Source organism: Falco rusticolus, chromosome 7 (genome assembly GCF_015220075.1).
Source record: "Falco rusticolus isolate bFalRus1 chromosome 7, bFalRus1.pri, whole genome shotgun sequence".
In the NCBI taxonomy this organism is placed as follows: Eukaryota; Metazoa; Chordata; class Aves; order Falconiformes; family Falconidae; genus Falco; species Falco rusticolus.
The window spans coordinates 14,067,200-14,091,017 of NC_051193.1; the positions used below are offsets into that span (position 1 = coordinate 14,067,200).

General features: G+C 44.2%; 1 protein-coding gene across 2 annotated transcripts in view; it reads left to right on the top strand.

Annotated features, from left to right (window-relative positions):
* The first annotated feature begins 8,941 nt into the window (after positions 1-8,941).
* HOMER2 (homer scaffold protein 2) overlaps positions 8,942-23,818 on the top strand; it is a 62,130-nt gene continuing 47,253 nt past the window's right edge. The window contains exon 1 of one of the 2 annotated variants that reach the window (XM_037394661.1): positions 8,942-9,199. In XM_037394661.1, coding sequence (XP_037250558.1) covers positions 9,105-9,199 — 95 coding nt within the window. In that variant the 5' untranslated portion in view covers positions 8,942-9,104. Of the gene's footprint in view, positions 9,200-12,806; positions 13,233-23,818 lie in introns of those variants that run through there. The other variant, XM_037394663.1, reaches the window with a different exon arrangement.

Sequence of the window (23,818 nt, forward strand, 5' to 3'; positions counted from 1 at the left end):
TCTTGAGAATTCCTTTAGTTGTAGAGGAAAATGCATTTTAAAGGCTGTTTCCTCAAGAGTCTAGTTACTTGCCACAACAGGCGTTATTGTGCTTGAGGAAATTCCGGTTCATTGAATGTGGCTTTAAGCATGTGGTGTTGGTTGGCTGGCATTTGTGGCTTTGCATGTCCTATGCATTCAAAAGATGCTTTGTTACACTTTCAGGGCTGGCTCCTGCTCTTTTCCCGACGCAGCTAATGGTGTGGAATTGTACCTCAGAAGCCATGTTCTTAAAACCATTGATAATTCAGTTTTAAATATTAGAATACTGAGTAACAATAGCTGCAGGTTGTACTCTGACCAAATGTTAATTCTTCTGGGCAAACAAACTGAGGATCTAAAAAAGGGCAACTCTGGCTAGATTTCTAAGAGACTACTGCAGAATATTTCCTGCTTAGGTCTTCTGTCACATGCCACTTACAATGTCACATTTCAAACTGTAAATCAGTTTACAAGTTGGACAAGTGACATCACTGAAAAAGATTTTTGCAGGACTGCCTAACTTCTTCCATGCAAATATAATAATAGTATATCTCTCATGCAAATATAGGAAAGAGTGGTCATGGACTATTTTGGGAAAAGCGTACTCACCAGATGGACACAGAGAGAATATTCAGTCAGCCACTGAGGAGCAGAAGAACAGTAATAAATATTATTAAAGGCAGGTATGGAGGAAGATTAGCCTGTTCCTGCAGGGAAACTATCACATTAAACTTAGAAAAATGTTGGTACGTTCGCAACATAAATCATGTGCTCTTCTGCAACTAAACAGTAAATGAAAAATAGAGGATATGTCATCCATACTTTGTAGTGTTCACTTTATTTTCTCAAGTATGTAGAAAAGGTTTTGATGTATGTCTATTAATATTTCTCTATTGGCTAAAGATTAATTTCAAACAAAATATGGTCAAAGTTTTTCTGAAAGTTGTGTTGTTCTGCTCCACCTTCCACCAGGTCCCATGGAGTCAAACTGAGTTCTGCAACTGCATCTCCCATGGTAGTGCACTGTGATCCCTCCGCTGGCTCCAAAGCCCTAAGTGAGCTATGGCTGAAGGACTTAATATGATATTAAATCATGGCTGCTGCTGCCTGCCATGCTTTTGGTACTTCTTCAAAACCCAAGGAAGCACTCTGGATCTAGAGAGTGCTCCTCCAGGTGTTTGAGCTGCAAACATGTCCCTAAAATGTTTTTTTAAAATATTTGCCAGTGACTAAAAATTTTGCTCTGATTTCTCAAAAACTATGGATTTTATACACCCTCCAAGGACTATGAAATTTCCCCAGAAAAGTGGAATCTGTTTACCATGAGATATGAGCACTTTTACAACTTCTGCTAACTAGAATTACATAAGATTGCATTTGAGAGTGTTGACAGTAAATACTTTCTCAGAAGCAAAATATGGAGCTGAAAAAAATCTGATTGTGTTTGTTTAACTGATTGGTAGTGTTTGTGTATTTTGTCATCCAAGTATTGTTGTAGAACAAAGTTATATTAGGTAGAATTAGGAATGCAGAAGCTCCCCTTGAGCTACTATTATCTAGAGAAGACATGCAGCCCAACTTGCCACCCAGTAGATTCTTTTAAAGTGTTTCCTCATCATTCCTGGCATCTTTCTTCATGGGAGCTGTATTCTCATTGTTCTTTTGTCAAATAACTATTTTCCAGATATTAATTATTAGTGTAGGAAAGCAAGAACAAATTCTGCATGATTTGTGGCCTTCTGGCTTTGCATCTTTTTTTGATTAATTATTGTAGTTTAGCGGGACCAATGTAAGCCAAGGTCTTTAACTTTATTTGAAAGTGGTATAAGTTAAATCCAGTAGGGTTTGTTGGTTTTGTTTTTTTCTAATGCATTTTGCAAGCATAAAAATATTAGCGTACTTCTTAAATGCATCTTAATTGCTTTCCATAGGACAGTCTGCAGGATGAAAACCTCGACGCTTTTCTCAGAGAATGGTGCACAGTGTAGTTTTTGTGGTGACACATGGTTTTCTTCTCAAATGAAAGTTACTCCTGTCTGTGAAAAGACACCCATAGCTGGACACTTCCAGCTTCGTATCTGTGAGACAGGTCTGGCTTCCCTGAGCTCAGGAGATTTCCCACAATAGCAGGAGAGAAATCTCGGGCTGTGGTGCCACTTGCGTCCTTATGAGCTCTAGTGAGAGCGGGATGCTCGCCACTATACCTCAACCATCAGTTTTTGTAAATAAGCTTGGAATCCCATGTGGCTCCATTGCCACCTGGCACTCTGTCTGTACTGCCCAGTTCTTGGAGAAATTCATCTGGGCAAGGGATCCAGATGCCTCTGCCCACAAGGAAGCACATAAGCCTTTATCAAGCCGTTGGGCATTCATGTAAGTGAATCAGACCTCTGGTGTACCCAGGGAAATGTCTTCCTTTTCCAGTAAGGCAAGCAAGGAGCTGATTAAGGGGCAAAGTCCACTGATGAGTAAGTTCTAAAGAAACACAAAGAATGAAGTATTTAGCACCAGTCTGAAGTTTGAATTCCTACAAGCAGCCAAGGCAAGCAGTTCTGGAGAACTAAAATGCTCTGAAAAGTCTGACCCTAGCCTCTCTTCCTCTGTCTTATTCTATATGGGAATGATGGGGGTTTTTTGGAAGACTTTACGGTGGGGATGCAGTGGGGACTGACCTTTCAGAGAGGTGACTGGGGGATGGAGACCTGCCTGCTAGCATGTCCAGGACCCTGGGAGAAAGGCAAGGAGGAGGTAGGGTGTCTTGGAGGAGGACAGGCTGCAAAAAGAAAATATGTTTCTCACCACAGCCCCTAGGAACATACCACATTGCCTTCTCATCCCCTCCCCTGGCTCCCACTGTTCTGCCCTCCATTACCTGTCTCCTGTCCCCACATGTTCCTGATTACACTCTGAAATTGTACCCACCACTGCAGAAAGTCAGGTGTGGGGCAGCAAAATTCAAGTTTGCTTATGCTGCTTGAGCTGGAGCTGGTCTTACGGGCAGGATTGGTTTCACACACGCTGCAGGACTACAGCAGAGTCCCAGGCTCAGCCACGGTCCCTCAGCCCTGCAGCCCCCCTTGGAGGCTAGACCCCCTTTCTGGTGCAGGACAGCTGGCTGCAATGAACCTGGGGGGGGGGGGGTGTGTCTTTTCCACCTCCCCTCTTCCCTGTCCCCTCAGCTTCTGTGGCAGCACGACCCCCTTGACCAGCTTGTTGTCCCACACCCACACCAGACGTTCATGCACCGTAGAGCCCAACACAGCCAGTATAGTGGAACGGGCTAATTAAAAAGGCAGCATTTAAAATGCCAGTCCATGGCTGCTTGGAAATGTAATCCAACTTCAGTATTATTTTCAAGCTTAGATTTTTGAATCCAAAATTCCATGTGACGGAAGAGATGGGTATTTAAACAGATGTCTGCAATTTCTTTAAAAAATAGAGATTGAGTTACAGATGGTGGAAAGGGCCTGAGAACTAAAAACTCCTGAGCTACAAGAAAATTTACATGTGAGCAAAATGATTTGCTGAAATGAATTGTTGTGTAATTCTGCACGTTTGAAAATTAAACTTCTTTCACTAAAAATATGACTATCTTTTCCCTTCTGTATTGTCTGCTTCACTACTAGTAGCCGTGGCTGTCATCATCATCGTCACAGCCATGTTGCAATATGAGGGTCCTGTTTCAAACAGACATATAGTTCTTTCCTTCTCCTATCTCTTCTACAGTTTGGCCTGCCAGGACCAAAAATTCTGATCTGAATTAGTTTAAAAGAAAACTAATCTACCCAATCTGCATAACCAGTGCCTGATTGCTTTAACTTCCATTTTATAAATCATAAATAAATGGAATGTTGTGATATAAGCCTGGAAGGAAACCAGAGTCATCATCTGTACTTGCAGATGAAATGGTGGGGTTTTTTTTTCTTCTTTTGGGGATTTAAAAAGCAAATGACCAAAATAAACTGAGTGAAAAATCTGATAACTTCTAAAGTGACATATGTAATGCAAAGTGCTGCATATTGCAAGGGAAAAACTGAACACATTTGGTACAGTTTTGAGGAGCAATTCAGGATCCAGCTCATCAGCTGGCAGAGCTGTGCATTGCTCTGAGTAGCTTTATGAAGGTCTCCAATCATACATGTGTGCCCAAAAAAACCCCAGTATTAGGATGTATATGAAAGAAATGCATAGACTCAAATACAAGCTATAAGGAGACTGTTACGTGAAGTGCTCCTCACCTACTCTGCAGGGTCCCAGTCTGTCCATTGCAAAACCTGTGCAAATTAGTATGATTTCAGAGAAAAGCAGCAAGACCCACTGGGTGCAGAAAAAAAGTTGTCATTGGAGGAGTGACCAACCTTATTTACTCTACAGTGGAGTGGAGATAGTAAAAGGAATCATTCAATCATTGATGAAAACACTGAGAAGAATTGGGAGTATCTGTTTTCTCTGTCTTACATTGTAAGTGCAAAGAAATAGGTCTGTTAAAGGGAACAAGCTTTGCTTTAAGTATGGGACCACCTTTACAATTGTTCAGATTCAGTGTGCACTCCCGGATGTGTCCAGGCTGGACTTCTAGTAGACCAAAGTACAGAGTATGCCTAGAGGATCAGTCCCAAATTGTTTATTCATGTGACAGATGCTCTCGTACTACACCAGTGTTGTTAGAAATCCATCAGCCTCTTACAGTTTTGTAGTCTTCAACACTGTGCTGGGCACTCACATTCAGGGCTGGGACATGTGTGGTGGGGCTGATAGGGCATTCTGGTTTTGCTGGCTTTCTTTATATGTCCATATCTTTTCTCTCTAAAATCTTATTTAATATTATTTTTGTTAGCTGTGTATTTGTCTTCATTGAGAAGGCAGCGTACACCACAGCGTGACGACGGCTCTTTGCATTTACATAAAAGTCAGCTTTGAACTGGTATTTGCATATTTCTCAGGACAACTTTTTAAAAGTGAGGTAGAAACCAATTGTGTACCTTCTATTACTCCACTTAGACAGGCACTTCCTGGCATTAAGTAATTATATATATAAGAATAAATTGCAAAGAATAATAAGAGAACGTTCAGCCTACTCTTTTAAAGATGATTGACAAAACGCTTTTAAATGGGCTTCTCCTTTTTTACTTTTAAAGACACAGAAAGTCGTCCTACATGGTTGGTTTATATTATTTTGGTTCATTTCTGGAGGAACAGTGAAGAGGAAAACTGCTTTTACCTCAGAAATCACATGTCTTGTTGGAGGACTTGTTCAAGGTCTCAGATGTTTATTGTGAGCTCTGACATTTTAATTGAAAGGACAGGAGTGTTGATTTTTTAAAACAAATAGATCCATTGTCCAAATTGTTTATTAGATATTGGATTAAGTAGGTTTTAACAACCAAAATTGTAAATCAGAGTGTTTTCAACAGTCCGACTTAAAATCCTTTCTTTTCTCAGTTGTTCATCTTTAAAATTTTATATCCAGTGATATTATAATTACATTAATTCTCCATTTGTCAGGGGATTTTGAAACTAATTCTCTGTTCAAATGTAAAAATCAAGAATTCCCCAAAGCTTTTTTTGGTTAAACTCCTGGATAACATTTAAAGCTTGAAAATGGTTGGTTATTTGTCAAAGAAAAAAAAAAAAGGGAAAATGGCACACTTCTGTTGGAGTAAAAAACTGCAAATTTCATCAGTCTAGTTGGAAAAAAGAGAAAATCACAGTATTTAATATTTTATTTAATACTATCTGCCATGGGGAAATAGGGAGAAGACTGTCTTGAAATATAATAGTTGAAAAAGACTAAACAGCATGTTTTCTGAAATAAAATTATATCTTAAATAAAATAGAGTGTCAAAAGACAACAACAGTGGAAGCCAAACAAAAGGAGAGAACAGAAACACTGAGAGATAGGAAGAGACTGGTGAGCTCTTTGCTTTTCAGAATGCAGACTGGGTACATACTCCTGATTGCTAGATCGGTTTTCTGAAAAGGATATTCACCCTGTATCTAGGAATCAAAAAATTGTATCTTGAGGAGGCCCATGGGAATAGGACAAATTTCTCATCTAAAGAAGTTACATGCATTTACAGACTGGGTATTTTTATTGCTCAGCTTGAATCACACTGAGGGACTCTGTGCCTTCAGTATTTTGAGGCTTCCTAACCGTGCCACAGTAATAAGAGCACACTTGTGAATACTTAATGAGGACTGAATTACCATCATGCACACATCCTGCATCAAAGCCAAATCAGAAGTGAAATATCATGTCACATATGAAAGTTTAAGAACTGATTAATTTTGATACCATATTTATAGTTCTCATTTACAGAGAACTCAAAGTACTTTAAGCAAATGGAAAACTAAATTATACTAAAGTAATGTAAATCAATGGAAACTATACACGAATTAGGACTCTTTGTGATGGTGGAGGTGTTCAAGATGGAACTGACTGTACAGCAACCACTTAATTCAATATTGGTAATGTTAAATGGTTTGCATGAGGTCTGAGCCTCATTCTAATCCTCGGGACTTTTACCGTTGACTTAAATTGAGGACAGGACTTCATCCTCCTTTTGGCAGAGATAAGAGGACAACAGCAGTGTGCCACACTTCAGAAAGAGGAACATCTCCATTTGGAAGAATAGAGGGAATTTCAGGCAAAGGGAATGCACTTACAGAAACCCAAATATGAGCAGAAAACTGGGTTAACTTGCTGTCTGCCAGACTGAATGGCTCAGGGTCCTTGAGAAATGGGACCACAACTCTGTCTCTTCTAGAAGACGGTTCTGAGAAGGGCATAAATGAAATGGGAAAACCTTATGAACAAAAGCAATATACAAAATTTTGTATCGTGTGAATTTCACAGCCAATTATGCTTCCATAAACTTAAGCTTTTTTTATAATTGGGGATGAAAATACACTCTTGAATGCAAGATTGGAAAAGATTAAAACATTAGAAAATGCTAAGGCAACTGCAGTTCCAATTTCGAATTTTCATCTTATCATGAGACATGTAGTGAGTGCATTACCCCATTTTGATCCAATTCCATTAGATTATTTGTGAGTCACATACAACGCTGGTTCATAAAACAGCTTTCGGATACTCACCAAAATGAGCTAATTAATCAGAGAGGACTAAGACAACTCCTCTCTGATGAATGGAGTACGTAATTTAACAAAATGAAGTAAATGGTGTAAAAAGAGTGAGATAAAATAATCTGATGTATGGTGGGAGTTTTTTCCACAACATTGATTGCTGCGCTGCTATTTTTTCCCCTCAGAGAATGCTACCCCTTGCCACTTCCCCGGGAAGAGAGGAGAGGTCCTATCAAAGCAATACTCAAGGCTGCAGCCCATGGGGAGCACAAAAGGATTGTCACTTTTGCCATGATTATCCCGGGAGAAAATGGAACTTCACCCTCAGCTGGCAGAATGGGACATGGGAAGTGTTTAGACATCAGTGGTTAGGTAAGGAGCTAAGTCTTCTTCAGCATCCACAGTAACCACCTAACCGCAAGTAAAGAGCGTGGGTATGTTGGACTGGTGTCATCCCACAGCCTGTGAAAATGTCTGTGTAATTCACCCTGCTTTTTTTTTTTACCCCACGGCATAGACTTTGAGTGTAAGAGATTGAAATTCCATTTTGGTGTTCCAGACATCAGGAAATAGTTGTCTGTCAGAGTGGGAGACAGCTTTATTGACCATAGCTGGAAGGTGTCACGTTGCTGGTTAAGTCCCTTTGAGGGTTCCCGTGAGGTCCCCAGGTGATGCTGGGGACAACCCCAGTTATTACACACAAAGTTAAAGCAAGCAGACATAATGCCTTTCTCACACCTTCTAAACTTTCTTTGAAAGAAAGGATAAATCAATGTGAGATGTAGAAAAAAAAAAAAAAAAAAAGATGAAACATCACTGTTGATGGCAGGATATTAATTATAACTCTGTGTGGGAGAAGTTAAAATCCTCTCTTAGCGTGAGTTTGGTGTCTTTTCCCACAAAAGAATAACTGTGTCTGTGCAGCACAGTCCTACAAATACCCAATGGAACAGGTCCATGGCTTTCCTATGGACTTGTGTCCTGCAATCGCTTATCATAGGTCACTGTCACCGCTGTGGCTGGGCAGTTATAACACAGCTCTCCCGCACTAGCGCAGCTTTTCCTCCCGCGGAAAGGCATCACCTCGCGTTACTGTCACGGAACCCGGGGGGAAATGACAGCTTGGGACCGTGCCCGGGCGGGGTGCGCAGGGGGGCAGAGGAGGGCCAGAGGGGAGCCAGCCCTCCCGATGCACTCTGCGCTGCTGGGCGCAAGGCGAGCCAGAGCCCCCGAGCTGGGGGCTGCGGGGCTGAGCCGCCGGGGCCAGTTGCCCAAACGATGCTGAAGTTGCCCAGTGGCTCGAAGGCTCCCCGCCACGGCCGGGCGGGCACGCGCAGCCCCTGCGCTCCCGTCATTTCCCCGGGGAAAGGGATTCCCAGCGTGAAAAGACGTGGGGAGGGCTGGAAGGTGGGAGGGAGTCGCCGGCTTGTGCCTCGCCAGGGTCCCTCGGCGGTGACATCGCCTCGGGGCAGGACGGGCAGCCGCGGGACGCGCTCTGGGGCCGCAGCCGTGTCGGCACGGCCGGTCTCCCGGTCTGGGCAGCCCCCTCCCGCCGCCGGGGCTTCACGGCAGCGGGCGGGGCCGCTCGGGGGGCGCCCCCACAACTTCACCCAAGTTCTCTCGCCGACCCGTCCCCCCGCGGCAGGGCGCGCCCCCACGGTGCCCGCGCCGGGACGAGGGGGGAGCCAGATGCGGGAGGCTCCCGACGGGGCGGGACACGAACCCCCGCGGCGCGACTCTCGCCGCCGGCCCGGGCCCGCGGCGGGGGGCGGAGGGGCCCCGGGGGCAGGCACCGCCGGCCCGCCCCGCCCCGCCGCCCCCGTGCTGCCGCCTGGCAGGGCGGCGGGTGCCGCGGGAGGCTGCTCGGTGCCGCCGCCGCCCGGGAGGGAGGTTATGTAAGGGGGGAGGGAGGCGGCAGGAGGAGGAGCAGGACGCCTCGCCGCCGCCGCCGCCGCCGTGCAGCCGCAGCCAGCCGGTACCGGTGCCGGGGCGGCCGCATGTGCGAAGTGGGGACGCGGCCGCCGCTGGCCGCCGAGCGCGGGGAGCCGCCCGGGAGTGCTGCCGCCACCGCCGAAAGGTGCCGAGACATGGGGTGAGTCCGCCGGGCCCCGGCCCCGCGTGGGCGCCGCCTCCGGCGCCCCGGCCCCGCGCCCCGACCCACGCGTGGGCGCCGCCTCCCGCCCCGGCCCCGCCGCAGGTGCGCCCGGCCGGCCGCCGCGGAGCGCAGGGGGAGCCCGGCCGGCCCGCCAGCGCGCCCGGCGCTTCCAGCGTAATTAATCGTTTCCCGCCGGCTCGGAGCGGCGGCGGGGAGGCTCCCGCCCGAGCCGGCGGCGAGCGGGCACGCCGCGCAGGCAGACCGCCCCCGGCACGTCGCGGGGGGCAGGATCCCCGCCGGGCGAAGCGGGGAGGAGCCGGGGGTGTCGCGGGGCGGGTGCGGGCCGGGGTCCGGTCCCTGGGCAGGGCGCGGCGGGGGGTGCGCGCCGCTCCGGGCAGCGGGGGCACGGCCCGGTGTGCCGCGCTGGGGTTCAGCGGGAGCTCTCGGCGGCTGGAGGCACCGTAAACTTGCCTGAACTGTGCCAGTTGTTCGCTAATGTGTGCAAATATTCCCCCACCCCCCCACCCCCTTTGTTTCATGTTTTTAACATGCCAAAAGTCGCTGATCACATGTGATGGCCTCTTGGAGAATTCGTCGTGATAATTCCAAAATCAGCCCTGCGGCTTCCCTATCCTCTAGCGAGGGGGCAAACCCCATATGCTGGCATCTGAGCAGCGTGTGAAATAAGTATCAGGAAACAGGGGTTAACGTTGTGCTTTTGGCTTGAACTATATATAGGTTTGAGATCCTCTCGACCAGAGTGTCTTGGGGGATTCCTAACCCACACATTTAATTTGCTTTATTTTTATCCTATTATGTTCTCTTACACCTTTTCCCTTCCTTGCCTCTCCTCACCCCCATGTGGCAAGGAAGCGCTCTCTAGTTCCTGAGCTGCTTCATGTCGCTTCCAACTATGCAAACTCCTACTATAGATCTCTTTATTCTTGTCAAAGTGATATAATTAAAGACAATATGGATAAATAATGAATTAAAATGCCATGCATGTGTCAGAATTTGACACCCAGGAGTACTGAATGGAATTAACAAGGACAGAGGGAGAAATAAGATCTAAGTGAGAATCTCCCTGTGTTTCACTTCAGGATTACAAGGGGCTCATCTGCTTCTTAACTATGTAAAGTTGCACAGGAAAATAAAATAGAAGCTGGAGAAGGACTCATCAAAACCTGGCTGGAGCAGCGCTGTGCCGCCGAGTCCAGGATGGTCAGAAAGATCCATCCAAGGAAAACTTGTGTCCATCGCTTTACTTGGGTGTCTCTTAAGGCAGGTGTTTTTGTTGTGGTCATTTTTAACCATTTCCATACTGGTAGATCAGGTTAGCTGAAAAGCTTAACTGTGGCTTGGAGAGAATTGAGTGGACAGTCACAGTGGTCCCCCACCCCCTTCTGTAAGTCCGTCGTAGCTCTGGGCTCAGTGTGGTCCTGCTCTGCCTCCAGAGCTGTTCAGGCTGCAAAGGACTTGAAGGCTTTTGAATGCTCTGGTTGTGCTTGTGTCTGCGCTGCTGCATACGCTGCGTTGGGTCATGCGGACTTGTACAGGTATGAGGCACGTTCACCAGTTTAGTTTGGTATCCTGTTTTAATGTGTTTCATTTCAAGTAAGCTATTTCAGTCTTACACTGGTGTACGTGAGCTCAGGCTCCCAGCATCATTCATTCCCAGGGTTTCGGCGTGGGTTGTACACGCTCGTACACTCTGTACAGAGTGCAGCCAAGGTGGATTTGGGATATGCATTTTGCTGGTGTCTCACATCATCATCTTGCCATTCACCTTTCTGATACAGAGAATGTGGAAGTGCTTTTGTGACTGTGTTACTGCAGCCATGGCTCAGCACATGTGATGCCGGAGCAACTCCCCTAGGTTCCTCCCTGTTCCACCTCTGCTGGCAAATCCTTCACCTCTGTGTGCTCCAGCTTTTCCTTCTGTGAAATGGGCACCTCTTTACTCATCTGTCTTTGTGAAGTATATTGTGATCAGAGCACAAAGCTCAGTCTTTCTTGAAAGAATATATTTTGTCCCAGGCATTCCAGTGGGATTTGCTTCCTGGGCACGTTTTGGTGTCGTGTATGTGGCATGTTCTCACAGAAATTGTGACAATAACTTGACTCTTAGCTCTTAAAATATTTCTCCTTTCCCCCCCCCCCCCCCCCCCTCTTTGTTTTTTTTTTTCTTTCCTGGGGGGTGACCATTGCTAATGGTTCATTTAAATGCTGCCTATGGATTTGGCAGTGACTGGTGGTGCTATGAAACCTGATATAGTTACTCGAGCTCAGCTAAGCTATTTAAATTGCTTATTAGCTGTGAGCTGAGCTATTTAAACTGTTGTTTTAGTTCAACTTACTAGGCAGGAAGGTAGTGTCAAGTTTTACAAAAGCAATTTACATGTTTTTCAAAAAATAATGCCTGTTAATTCAGGGAATGTGAAAACAATGTTGTAAAAAAGAGGTCCAGACAGAGGGGAAAAAAAAAAAATCTGCTTCAGTGCCCATTAAAGTCAATGTGAAGGTCTCTGTTGGCTGAAAACCATTGTCTTTGGGTCAAGACACTGTTAAGGAACTCACTGGACAAATTTTTACTTTAAAGGGAACAAATTTTTACCTAAATTACCACTTTCTTCTACCCATCTTACCTGCTAACTGCTGTTACTTCAGTAGTGTCAGAGCTTAGAATTTAGGTATTTGAAAATCACAGTGTAATGCAGAAATCTTTTGTCAGAAAGTACCACCCCGTTTGCCTCTTTGTGTTGCAAGCCAATGGCTAACAGCCAAGAAGGTGGCTCCCTTGTCTGTGCCTCTTCGTGAGCTGTACCTACTCTTCTAATAGCTGTGGTTGGATTCAGTTTGGCCTCAATTTAAGCAGTCTAAGCTAACTTTCCAGTTACAAAGATGCTTCAGGTTTAGTTATTAGATGATTTAAGAAGATACTGGATAGCTGCTTCATCTGTGCTTACGTTATTTTACTATTTTAATTTCTTTAGTACCTTTGTATTTCTTTATCTGTCAGTTACAAAATACTTCTTGTTATGAGGCGTGTGACAAGTATGCAGTTTGGATTAGACCTGTAAATCACTCGCTGCTGAAGCTGTTATTTATATTATCTGTTGGATTAAAACTCAACTAATTTAAACAACCTCTAGCAACAAAACTGAATTTCAAATCTGTTTTATAAATCATATCAAAATGAAAATCAGGCCTCTGAGTGTTAGAAGTTATTGCGGAAAGCTGTACGACGGTGTAGAAGTGTGCGCTATACAGGTTAATGATGAGCTAGCTTGCAGCACACATTCCTTTTGGCTGAGATGAGATGGCTTCTCGGCGCTGCTTCCATGGGGGCTGACATGGTAAATTAGTCCTGTCCAGCTGGGATCCATCTGTACCTCCCCCAGACGGGCTTTGAGCCTGTACCTTCCTCCAGGGAGGTGGGAAAAGGTGAGTTTCCAAGCCTGGATCAAGCAATGAAGTAACCTCGTCTTGAAGGAGACTAGACTCATGAACAAAACTCTGCTCCTCCTGTAATATTTTCATGAAAAGGTGCAGTTGGGGGTCTGTGTTTCTGAGTGCAGTCATATGTAATGTTTTTATCATGCAGTGACGTTTCAGAGCATCAGAAAAGCCCACCTTGCGCTCTTCTGCTGTTAGCAACAGTAATGTTCATCAGCCAACATATGGCTTTCTTTGGGGAGTGAAAGGCAAATGAATGGGAGAGAACAAGGAAAGAAGACGGTGAGACAAGCCGAAGATGCGAAGAAGCTAGTGTTATAGGAAGGCATTAATTTTGGACGGTGTTCAAGCTGGCCTTTCCTGGTACCAGCACTACTTCAGATACCATGGTGATAAGCTTTGCCTAAGAAGCTCCGGAGCGTGGAGTAGCGCGTTGCAGAGGAAATTCACCTTGGCTGTCGTCCAGCTCCTGCTGAAATCCGCGGGAATCTTGCGCCAGCTCCCTCCAAAGTTTACTGGAGCCATCTGCCTGCGAGGGAAGGGGGCATCCTGGGACCCTAGGCATGGCGGGCAGGTAACAGCACCTGGCTTTCACTGCAAAGCCAGTGTCCCTCGAAGCGGGGCTGGGGTGAGTGGCTGCCCAAACGCAGCTGAGCCAGTCCTGTGAACTCAGGGGCTTCTCTGAGGTTCTGTCAGCGGCTTCAGTTCCTAACACAGCTCAGGGGGGCAGGTGGTATCGGACATCGCCCAGCTGCTGATGGTGTTGGTGTTCAAGGAAAGCGACTGAGATTTGATAGATGCTGAAGCTGTTAATCTCATGATTTTTGAAGCAGCTGGCTGGGGTTGCTTGATTCCTCACAGCCGTGGTTCCTTATGCAGCTATTCCCATTTTGCAGTGTGGATATAGATGGTTGCTGTTCTGACTTGGGGAACTTGTTATATCTGTGTATGGATAAAAGTGTCTGTACAAAATCCAGTGGAAAAGTCAGGTCCAGAGAACTTTTGAGTTCTGGAGCAGTATGTTGGGTTCACTGAAACGGATGGTAAAACTCAGTTGACCTCAACAGTATGTATAAAACCTGTTAAGTGTAGTCCCTTTCTTATATTTAACACAATTTATATAAGGTTAGAGAGGCAGGGAGCTTGGTGGAGTGTGGGGAATTAAAAAAAAAAAAAAAAAAGGAGCAAATAGTTAAGATTATCATATGAACTTGTGTATGTTTAGGATTTTGGTGTGGTTGTGTTCAAGTGAGTGAACAAACCTGTGATGTTGGAGTGTTGCATCCAAGCCTGCCATCAAGTGAGAGACCTTGTCGCCTCTCACACAATTCTGTGAGGAGTTTGTATAGTGCAGATAGATGCACATAACTGAATTTGGGCAAAAATCTCCTATGTCAGTAAGCTCCAAGGAAAACATGGGATTGGGAGAAATTATGAAACAAGCTAATAAGAGTAGCGGGAAGAAATGATGAAGAAATTAGTCGCATGAAAAAGACAGTGGGTTAAGAAAATAATTGTAGGGTCTGCTAGAGATAAGTTCAGCAAATTACAATAGGAAAAATCTACCAGTACCACAACTAGTTTGAGTGCCTGGGTGCAAATTTCGCCAAAATTTGCGCATATAGACAATACTGTAGAAAGAAAACTTAATGTTAAGAGAATGATCGTAGTCAAGTTGCTTTCACTTGAGAAAAAACATATAAATATACTCCACAAAGTTGGGATGTCCCTCAAGCCTATCTTTCTGTTTGAAAAGAGGATGGTGGGTAGCTCTTCTGATAATAAAGGCATCATTTGAAATAAAGAATTATTTGATGTTCAGTTCCTTTAAACTGAAAATAGTTTTGACTGGTTCAGGATCTGACGATGTGTCTTAAACTGTTCAAGCGTATTCCCAGCATGACTGAAAAAGGCAGAGAGGAGCAATGAGTTTGCCGAGAACTCAAGAGCAAGGGCATCAGCCTGGTTTTGCATCTAGATTTTCTGCAGCGCTGTGTATTTGTATTCATTAATTTGGCTCTGTTAATGCAGTACCTACAATAAATAGCCTCGCCCATGGACATTACTTAAGAACACGTAAGCATTTTGAATCAGCTGTTGGTTTTCCTGTTGACTTTGTGATAGGGCGTGTGCGGAGGGAGAAGATCCTTGGCCCTGAAGGTTGCTGCCCAGTCAGATCTCTGTCTGCTTTCACCTTCAGTGTTGTCTGTCGCCTTTGTGCACTTTGTACACTGCAAATACAGCTTGTGACTTGTTTATACTGTGATTTGGTCACGGCTCTTTAGGATGTATATGTGCTTAGGGGAAACATATTTCAACTATGTTTCTGTGATAATTCAGCTGTACACTGTAAATAGCTGACAATCCTGTTATTAAATCTCAGAATGTGACAAGGGCACTGCCTTCAAACGAAGACAGGAAGCGTTTGAGCTTGAGCATTAAAGAATCACCTTTAATGGCAAGAGCAATTAGGCAGGGAATAGACCATTAGTATCAGGGAAGGTTTCTGCTGTGCCATAGCCACACATCACCCAGCACAGGTTAGAGACGGCGTGAGTAGGGGTTGTGTAATATGTACTCATGCAGAATGTACAAGATGAGATTGGATGATGCAGTTGATCTTTGATTATATTTTTGATGACACATCCTAGCTGCTCTCTGCCTGTTTGTAAGAGAGAAATCTGCCCGCTGCTGCTGGCTTGGATGCTCTGTGCTGCTTACTCCTCATTGACGCAGCAACTATTAGGGGCTATTGGACCCTCTTGCATCAATTGGAAATGCGTCGTAATGATAATTTTGCCACTGGGGTCAGGATTACAACGAAGACGATATTTTGAATAATTGATGCTCAAGGTGTTTTAGGATTTGATTTTTTTTTTTTTTAAAAAAAAAGGATATTGCTGGATGACATCACCAAGCGGGACAGCCTGCTTAATGACTCATAGGGGAGCAGGAGGCTCTGCTGTGTAGGTGTTTTAGGATTTGTGGGCTTCATGTTGAAGGCTGGCAAGACTAGGAGCTTTAGCTGCAAAACAACTGTGGCTTTATCATGAAGAGCGAGCAGATTTGACACAGGGGAAAAGAGGGCCTGGCAATGGAGGTGTGAGCAGAAGTGACTGCTGGTTACTGTGCAGAGCTTGTTCACTTCAGTGGCAATGCATCTTCCTTTCCTGCCTCCCCCACACGCTAGTCTGATTTTATTTATTTGACGTGGCTTATCAAAATGCAAGATTGTAAGAATTTCTGAAGTGACAAACTGTTTTCTTTCCGTCTGGAAGTTTCACTGCAGCCTACAGGATTTAGAAACTTGAACCCTGCTGCAATTCAAAAGGAAATTTTCTGTAGAAGTTGCACTTTTCTGCCTGTGCATCAGGGATTCTGAGAGAGCCCCTGGGAGCTGCTAGGTGCTGTTCCCCATTAGCATTTGCATTATAGTAATAGAAGTCCTGCAACTGCATTCTTATCAGGCGAGGTTTAGTACATCAGTGCGGCAAGACAGCAAAGGCCTCTATGGAATATGTTTAAAAATATGTAGCCAGCTTGTACTTTTTTTTTTTTTCCTAAAGCTGCTTCTGGTTGCACTGAGGATTCTTCCTTGTAGACTGTGAAATGGTGTGTATGGGTACTTACTGTGTAAATACTTGTTGTTTGCCTCTGCTTAACACTTTGCAGTAGATTCTCCTCAGATATGGAACACTGTATTTTTTGGAAAAAAATATAAAATTTAAATCTTGCGTAGCTCTGAAGGGAAATGTTGATTTTTATTATGTGGGGGTGTGAGCATCTTATTTTTGGTATTCATTACTTATTGTTTCTTCCCTAGAAGAAGGGCAGGTAGTGTAGCCAGAGCTGAGAGTATTCAGCAAGGCTTTTCCTTCAAGATGCACACTTGTCTCTGCTTATATTAATTGCATTGCAGTGACTGACTCAAGTTCATAGCTTTTGGTGAGTTGCTCTGTAACCTGTAATGGCAGCACTTTGTTGTTGCCTTTGTTTCATTCCCTGGTTTTATCAGGCTTTTGCATTCCGGATTCCCATTATAAATCTGTTGCAGACATCTAAAATGTCTCCCTGCAGTTGTTTAAGTGGGAACATGTGATCTGTTTTGTGATATTGAAAACTGTCAATGAGAGCATTTGAAAAATAACGGCAGAAATTTGCTGAGACGTGCAAAATGTCCCCAACCAGCACTCTGGGCTGCACTGAGGCTCCAGGCTGCTCGGAGAATGCGTGGGAAACGTGGGGAGAGTCTGACACATTATTGTTTCTTTCAGAGATAGTGGTGTCTAAAGATGAATCAACAGATCTGTTCTGGTAGGTAGTTCAGACACTGGTGCAAAGGTGGCAACAGCGTAGTTGTTCCCCTGTCTCTGCCTTGACATCACCCCATCTCTAACCAGGATGTACCTGTGCAGTGCCCCTCCAGGTGATGCCCCCATCTCTTACACCTTAACGTAGTCCAAACCCCTGGTAGCCCCAAAGCCAAAATACTCCTCCCTGACCTGCCAGGAGGTTTCTGATCCAGACAGGACAACCCCGAGGGGCTCATGGGCACAACATACACCCAAGGGCACAACTGTTGCCCTTGGGTATACAAGGAGGAGCTAAAAGCATCTTTGGACTCTATTTATGTACAGGTATAATCCAATGATTGTCATAATAATACCCTCTTCTACAGCAGGGGTAGGGAGAAAATTATTCTTTTATGAAACAGTAAAGGAGATTTAGTTGCCTAAAACTTTACAGCACACAGGTGAATGAGTGTTCTCTTTTCATGATTATTTTGTGTTTGACAGCTGTTTGCCACTTACGTAGTCCGTTACAGGAGGTAGCTGATTTTCTGTTGCCTGTTGTTTGTTTATAGAGGTGGTCTTTATAAAGTTGTATTTAAGGTACCTTCTAAAAATGCTAATGAATAAAAAGGAGTCTAATTTGGTTTATGGTCCTTTTCAAGATGAACAGAAACTGGCCTGACTGAGAATAGGGATTTGTCACTTCACTACACCCACCCAAATTCAAGGAAATTCAATTAAAAGCTTGAGTCTCCAATCTCAGTTACAATGAAACACAATAGCTGCAGAGCAGGGGTCAGGTCCTAGGTGCCAGAAAGGGAGATGTTGGGTTGGGAGTGATTTGGGGTCAGCAGGGAGGCTGTTCTCCTCCTCCCAGGCAGATCCAGAAGTCTGCATGAGTCTGTGCTTCCTCGGGAAACTTCCCTTTCCCCTCTGTGCCTCTTCCACCTTCCTCTGTGATTTGGAGCAGGGGAATGGGTGTTTGTGCATAATGCGAAATTCCACCTTCTCTTTTTAGAGGTCTGAAGGACAAATAATGTCTTTAAAGTTTCTGTGCGATCCTCAAAGCTGTTCCCCAGACAAAAAGTTCTAAGCAGCTGGTGTTTGAGACCTTCAAAATTGCATATTATGGAAGATGCATCAGCTTTCAAGGACTTAGATGCAGTTGGATGCTCCCAGCCATCTCTCTCGCCCTGCTTTGCCTCCCCAGACTTCTCAGCAAAGCTTACGGTTTTGCAGAGGGCTTCCTTCTACAGCAGGACTGAACTCCTTATGACCCCTGGGGTAAATGTCTCTCCTGCAGTTGTGGTTACCTGCTTTTCTCTCTACAGAGAAGGTGTGTTCTGAATTTTTCAGTCTCAGAGCAGTAATCCTCCATATGCATTGTTCAAATCTTTGCAAGAACTTTTCTCCATTGAGTTAGAAATTAGCATTTCAAATTCTATGGGGGAGAAGTTGCCAGAGTTTTTTATATTTTAAGCTTAGAGTTTGGAACAGAATCAGAATATCTAATCCACTTTGCATTCCCTGCTTGGTCTTTCCTCCCTGCCTTATGAATTGGCATCCTTGTCCTTATGAGGTAGAGCAATATTGTGCACCACTGTAAGACTTCTCCCATGAAATATCGAAGTATCATTATGCTGATTTGCAACACATTTTCCAATAACTGTTAAATTAGTGTGATGTGAGGTTGTACTGGAAAGAGTTTATGCTCTTCAGCTGCTTTACGGGATGACCTCTGAATTACTGGCCAGAAGAGAAAATAGTCACACAACTGCTGGGAATGATTTGGGATGATTCGGTGCTGCTTCTTATTCAGTAAAAGAACGGCTGATTTCCACGAGTTAAACAGCGTGGTCCAAAATTTGCACCTTGGATCTAAGTTACTTTTCCTCCTTTTCTTTTCCTCCTTCCCCTGTGGTGACGGAGCTGCCGCAGCTCCCTGCAGGGAGGAGTGCCCAGCTGGTGCCCAGGGTGACAGCAGCTCCAAGCCTGGGTCAGAGCATTGGCTGGGGAGGCACATGGAAAAACACAGGGCAAGCCTGGGTTGTCTAGGGAGAAATGGACAACTAAAATGCTCTTTTACTGCCTTTCGGGGTAGTAAAGCTTCCTAAAAGAAAACTGTGTTTAGAGAGATCTGTAATAGAGGCCTTACAAGTCAAATTGATTTAATTCTTAGAGTGCTAAAGTGTGAACGTGCAAAAAGCATAGTAAGAATTTCTCACCACTTGGCACCTTATCCTCAGTGGCTGAGTGAGTACTTGATCCATTCTGCATACTGACACCAGGCACTAATTTTAGATCACAGGGACTATGAAGAGTGCAGTTTCTAGCTCTTGACTTGCTGTAATGTACTTACGGCAAATAGGGGAAACTGGTACATAAACTTTTTTCTCCCCCAGCAAGGGAGGTGTCTGCTTCCGCTAGCAAGGAATCTCCTACCATGAGAGTGCACTCAAAACAAATTACTGTGGAATAAAAGCCATGATTTTTAATCCTATTTAAAAATAAATACCCACAATTTTGTTCTGAAAATAAGGTCAAAAGTCATTTAAATTGCGTAATATGGGTTATTAGTCTAGTATGAAAATCTGTCTAGAATTTATGAGCTGGTTTTGCTCACGTTTGTTTGGTATAAATAAACAGTAACTTGGAGCAGAAGAGGGTCGGGTCCCCTGCATGTACTGTCCTGTTGTTTTGAAGGGTGAATTCACTGCTGCATAAATCTCACAAAAGGTTCAAAGCCCCGCAGCAAAAGTATTAGTAAAGGATGCAGCCATAAGCAGGTTGTGTCATCTGGGATGCGTATCAGCGTGACGTATTATCCATTGAGTGCTTTGTTTGCATTTGGTAAATATGATGAGCTCCAGCTCTGTGCTGAAGTAGCACTGCAGAACTTACCAATGGCTTATCCAGTCGGCAGTGAGCAGGATGAGCCTCTGGTCACCATCCAGCCAGTTTGTTTTGTTTCACAGGATTGCAGGGGATGCGTTCTGCCTTCTCCCAGTTGATTCCTCTTTTGGAAGCAGACATGGGGACAGCTAACTGCGTATAGTGCATGTAGAGTCCTGCTCCAGAAACCCTGACGGTCCGTGGTTTGGGCAGTCCTCCGCTGCGTTTTGCATGGGCTAGGGCTGGGTGTGTGGCTCCTTTTAAAAACAGGACAGTAACTTCAACGTGTTTTCAACCAGAGAACAGAGAAGGATTTAGAAAAAAATACCGGGAAAAGGAAGTATATGTATCCGTGCTGCCAACTCACAGGGCAGCCAGCATATCAAGCAGGAAATAGTGGCAACCAAATAAGGGCAAGGCAGAATAGCTAAAATGAGGCATGTTATCCCCTGGCTGTCACAACAGCGCTGTACTCCAGCTGAGGGCCCAGTGCACAGCCAGTTTTATCAATAACTGTGTGATACCCGCAGGCCCTTGAGCCTGCACCGAACAGGAATCCTGGGAGAGAGCGCAGCCCCAGCGTGCCAGCCCATCTGAACCCATCGTTTTTGTTCCAGCTCATGGAAAAATTATTTTAGATCATCTCATCACTTTAAACATTTTAGTAAGTGTTAATATACTTTCAGCACAGTGGAAATAATCACCATATGGCTGTAAGATCTGCCATCTGTCCAGGGATGTTGAAATACAATTAGTCCATGTAGTCCATTTATCAATCTATAAGTGACAATATTCACAGTCCTGGCAACTTTGGCTGCTGACAGAATCAGCACTTGTGTAGGCCTACCTGTCTGACCTTATTACAATCAATATGTAAATGAGATGGAAAAAATCCTGTCGTTCACTGCATCCTTCACCCTTGACAGAAATAAAAAAAAGTCTATATTGGTGTAAATGAGACTGAGAAAACGTTATGCCTTAATTTTTGTAGCACTAATTGGTTTTTTATGTCTAGTAGACCCTTAATTTCATAAGGAGAAGCTAGATTTCCTTGCAGTCTTTTAATCAAGAAATATCAGCATGACAGAGTATGTCACAAGGGAAAAAATCATTATTAAATCCTCTCATGTTGTATTAAATTCCAAGGCACAAAACCCTAGATGTTAGAAGCATGAGAAATGTGATCATTAACATCATACAGGTAAGAATTTATTTTTCCAACATCTCTTGTTTGACCTCAGGAAAGTAAGAAGATGGCTTTTCAGCAGAATGAATAATTTTTTGAAAAAAGGTCAAGGCCTTTTAATTTTAAAATTACTAATAAACTGACACTATAAGGGGTCTGATTTTTGACCACCCGGGCAAGTCTAGCCCCTGCGTGTCCTAGCGTGGCTGCTCAGGACTGCTACCCCCTTAAAACTTGGCTTAGATTTATAATGGCTAATGCATATCCAGAAAATAACTTGAACTTTTTGTTTGGTTTTACATATTACCCAGACTCATACTGCATAATAAGTTTATAATAAGAATGTGTGCTATGTTTTGTTTATTCTACAAATTTTCAGCCAGCCCACACTAATTTTGAGACTCTGCTGACAGGAGAATGTCATTTTTTCCACATATTTGCATTATAGCCCATAGTTATAGAGCCTGCATTGCATGAAAAATGCTGATACTTGAAACTAAATCCTTGCGTAGCCCACACCTCATACAACCTGTACCTTGCATAACCCACAAGGTCGGAGGCACTGGCATGCAGAAATTGGAAGTTCCCCAGGGAGCAGGACTGCAGGGATCAGAAATAGGTGGCTACTGAGGTTCAGGAATTTCTGGGATAAGTTTCTCCTAATATTACTTGCAAACATGCAGAGTTTGAAGTTTTAGCAAGTTGCAGAGGTTTAGTTTTGTGTCTTTACTGATACTGGGGTTTTTTTGTGGCAAGGGGAGTAGTGATTTCGCTTTGTAGATCCTGTGTTTCTTATGAATAACCTGTTGGTTAAGTTTTTCAGATTTAGTTTTTCTTTCTGAAGCTCAGGAGATTACTAGAGGATCTTCACTTTTGCACTGGGGTTGTTGACAGCTTTTTATACCAACAAATAAATGTACATATCTGAGATCTGTACTGTAAATCTGATGGCAGCAGATGGTGTTACATTTTTAAAGACTAAAGTGGATAACGTTAGCTTCTAAATGTTTGAAATTTCCTTTGTATTTTTAACTTGAAGCAGAAGAAATGTGTCATTGCATGATCTTACTGGCTGCTAGTAAATACATTAGATTCAAGAACAGTGTCCTCCAGTTCCTTAGAGAGGTGCTGCCTGTGTGCTAGCAGCAACCAAAATATTCTGGTTGTTGATTGTATTAGTCTATTAAAATTGCCAGAAAATGGAAATTGCTTTTTTTCCAGATAGTCTAATTTAAACTGCATTGAGTGGGGAATGACGCTGGCTTTAGCCATGCTCCTTTGTGCCCAGCATCTTGACATTTCCCAACTGCATCTGGGGGTTCCAGGCTGTGAGCACAGGGGGTGCACTTCTGCTGGAACCTCTCTTTACTGTTTTTGATACACAGTCTTTGGTGTTCTTGACTACGTTTCGTGTTTTTTGTCTTCTAGACAGCTTGTTTAGGAGGAGGCTGGTAGCAACAAATCTGTTTAAACATGGCAGTGCTGTTGCTAACACAGGCAAGTTGATACCTGTACCAAAAACCCAGTGCGGGCATTGGTTTGCATCTTTCTGATCTCTCATGGAGTAAATTGCTTGTTCTTTAATTGCTTTTAATTTTTACATGCCTAAATTTCATTAGAGGCATGCATCCTTGTGTTATTAAACCATCTGTTGGCACCCTTTTTCCTTGCAGTCTAATAAAGCGCTCAGACCCGAGTGTTTTGTTAGCCCAGGTGCTCTGGCAGCATCTCTGGGCACGGCGTGTACCAGCATAGGGCACACGCCGTGCCCTGCCCGTGCTGCCTGCACGTAGTGGTGGCCACTGGGACAGGCAAAGCCCTATCGCTTGCTTCTGACGTTACGGTTGGTAGAATTCCTTATTTGATCCTTTAGGCAGTAGATCAAAAAGTTATACAACTTGTTCTTTAAACTGAACTGATTGGCTTTCCCCCCTCCTAGTATAAGTGGAAGAAAAGCCTCAGGGTAGAACATTTGAATAGGGCATGGGAAAGCATATCGATAATTACATGCATGGATTACTGCACAAAAGTACTCCCCTCCAAAGATCCGCTTAGTTCTGTGGTGTTTGAAATAATGGAGTGTTTAATCATATTATTTTGCAATAGTGAGGCCTTGATTATGCTACTGAATAAAATCAACTTTTCAGATTTCTTTGTGCGAAGGCAACCTCATTTGCCATGCAAATTCTTACAGCATGGGAGGAGAAAAAGTCCTAAACATAAAGATGCTGCCCTGGTGGTGTCAGTGGGTTTCACATGCACAGACACGCAAGTGGTCTTTCACTTCAGCCTCTGTTTGTAGGTACAGTGTATTTTGATCGTATATCCTCTGACATTTAATCTCTTTGTTTTTTAAACAAACACCAAATAGCATGCACAACCTTCAAGTATCCCTAGCCTTCTGCCACACAGAAGACATAATGCAAAGGATTAATAATAATAATAATGATAAAGATTCCACTAGCATGCTAAAGGATTTTTCTGCTGGTTTACAAACGCAAAATAAATTGCTCTCTTCCCCCAGAGTTGTGTCTACGTTACTTTCTCTTCTTTGATCGTTTCTCACCAATGGTGACTGTAGATGTGTATGCTGTCTGATGTGGGGTGAAGAGGACCAGGAGCAACTGGGGCTGCTGACATCTCATGTCTCCCAGCAAGGCCAGTGCTGGGGGCTCCTGAGCAGCGCTTGTGGCGTGGGTGAGGGCTCTGAGGAGTGCTGCCTCTTATTTTATTTTTATGGATGGTGCTCAAGGAGCTTGACACAGTTCAGATCTGTACACCGGGTCCTTA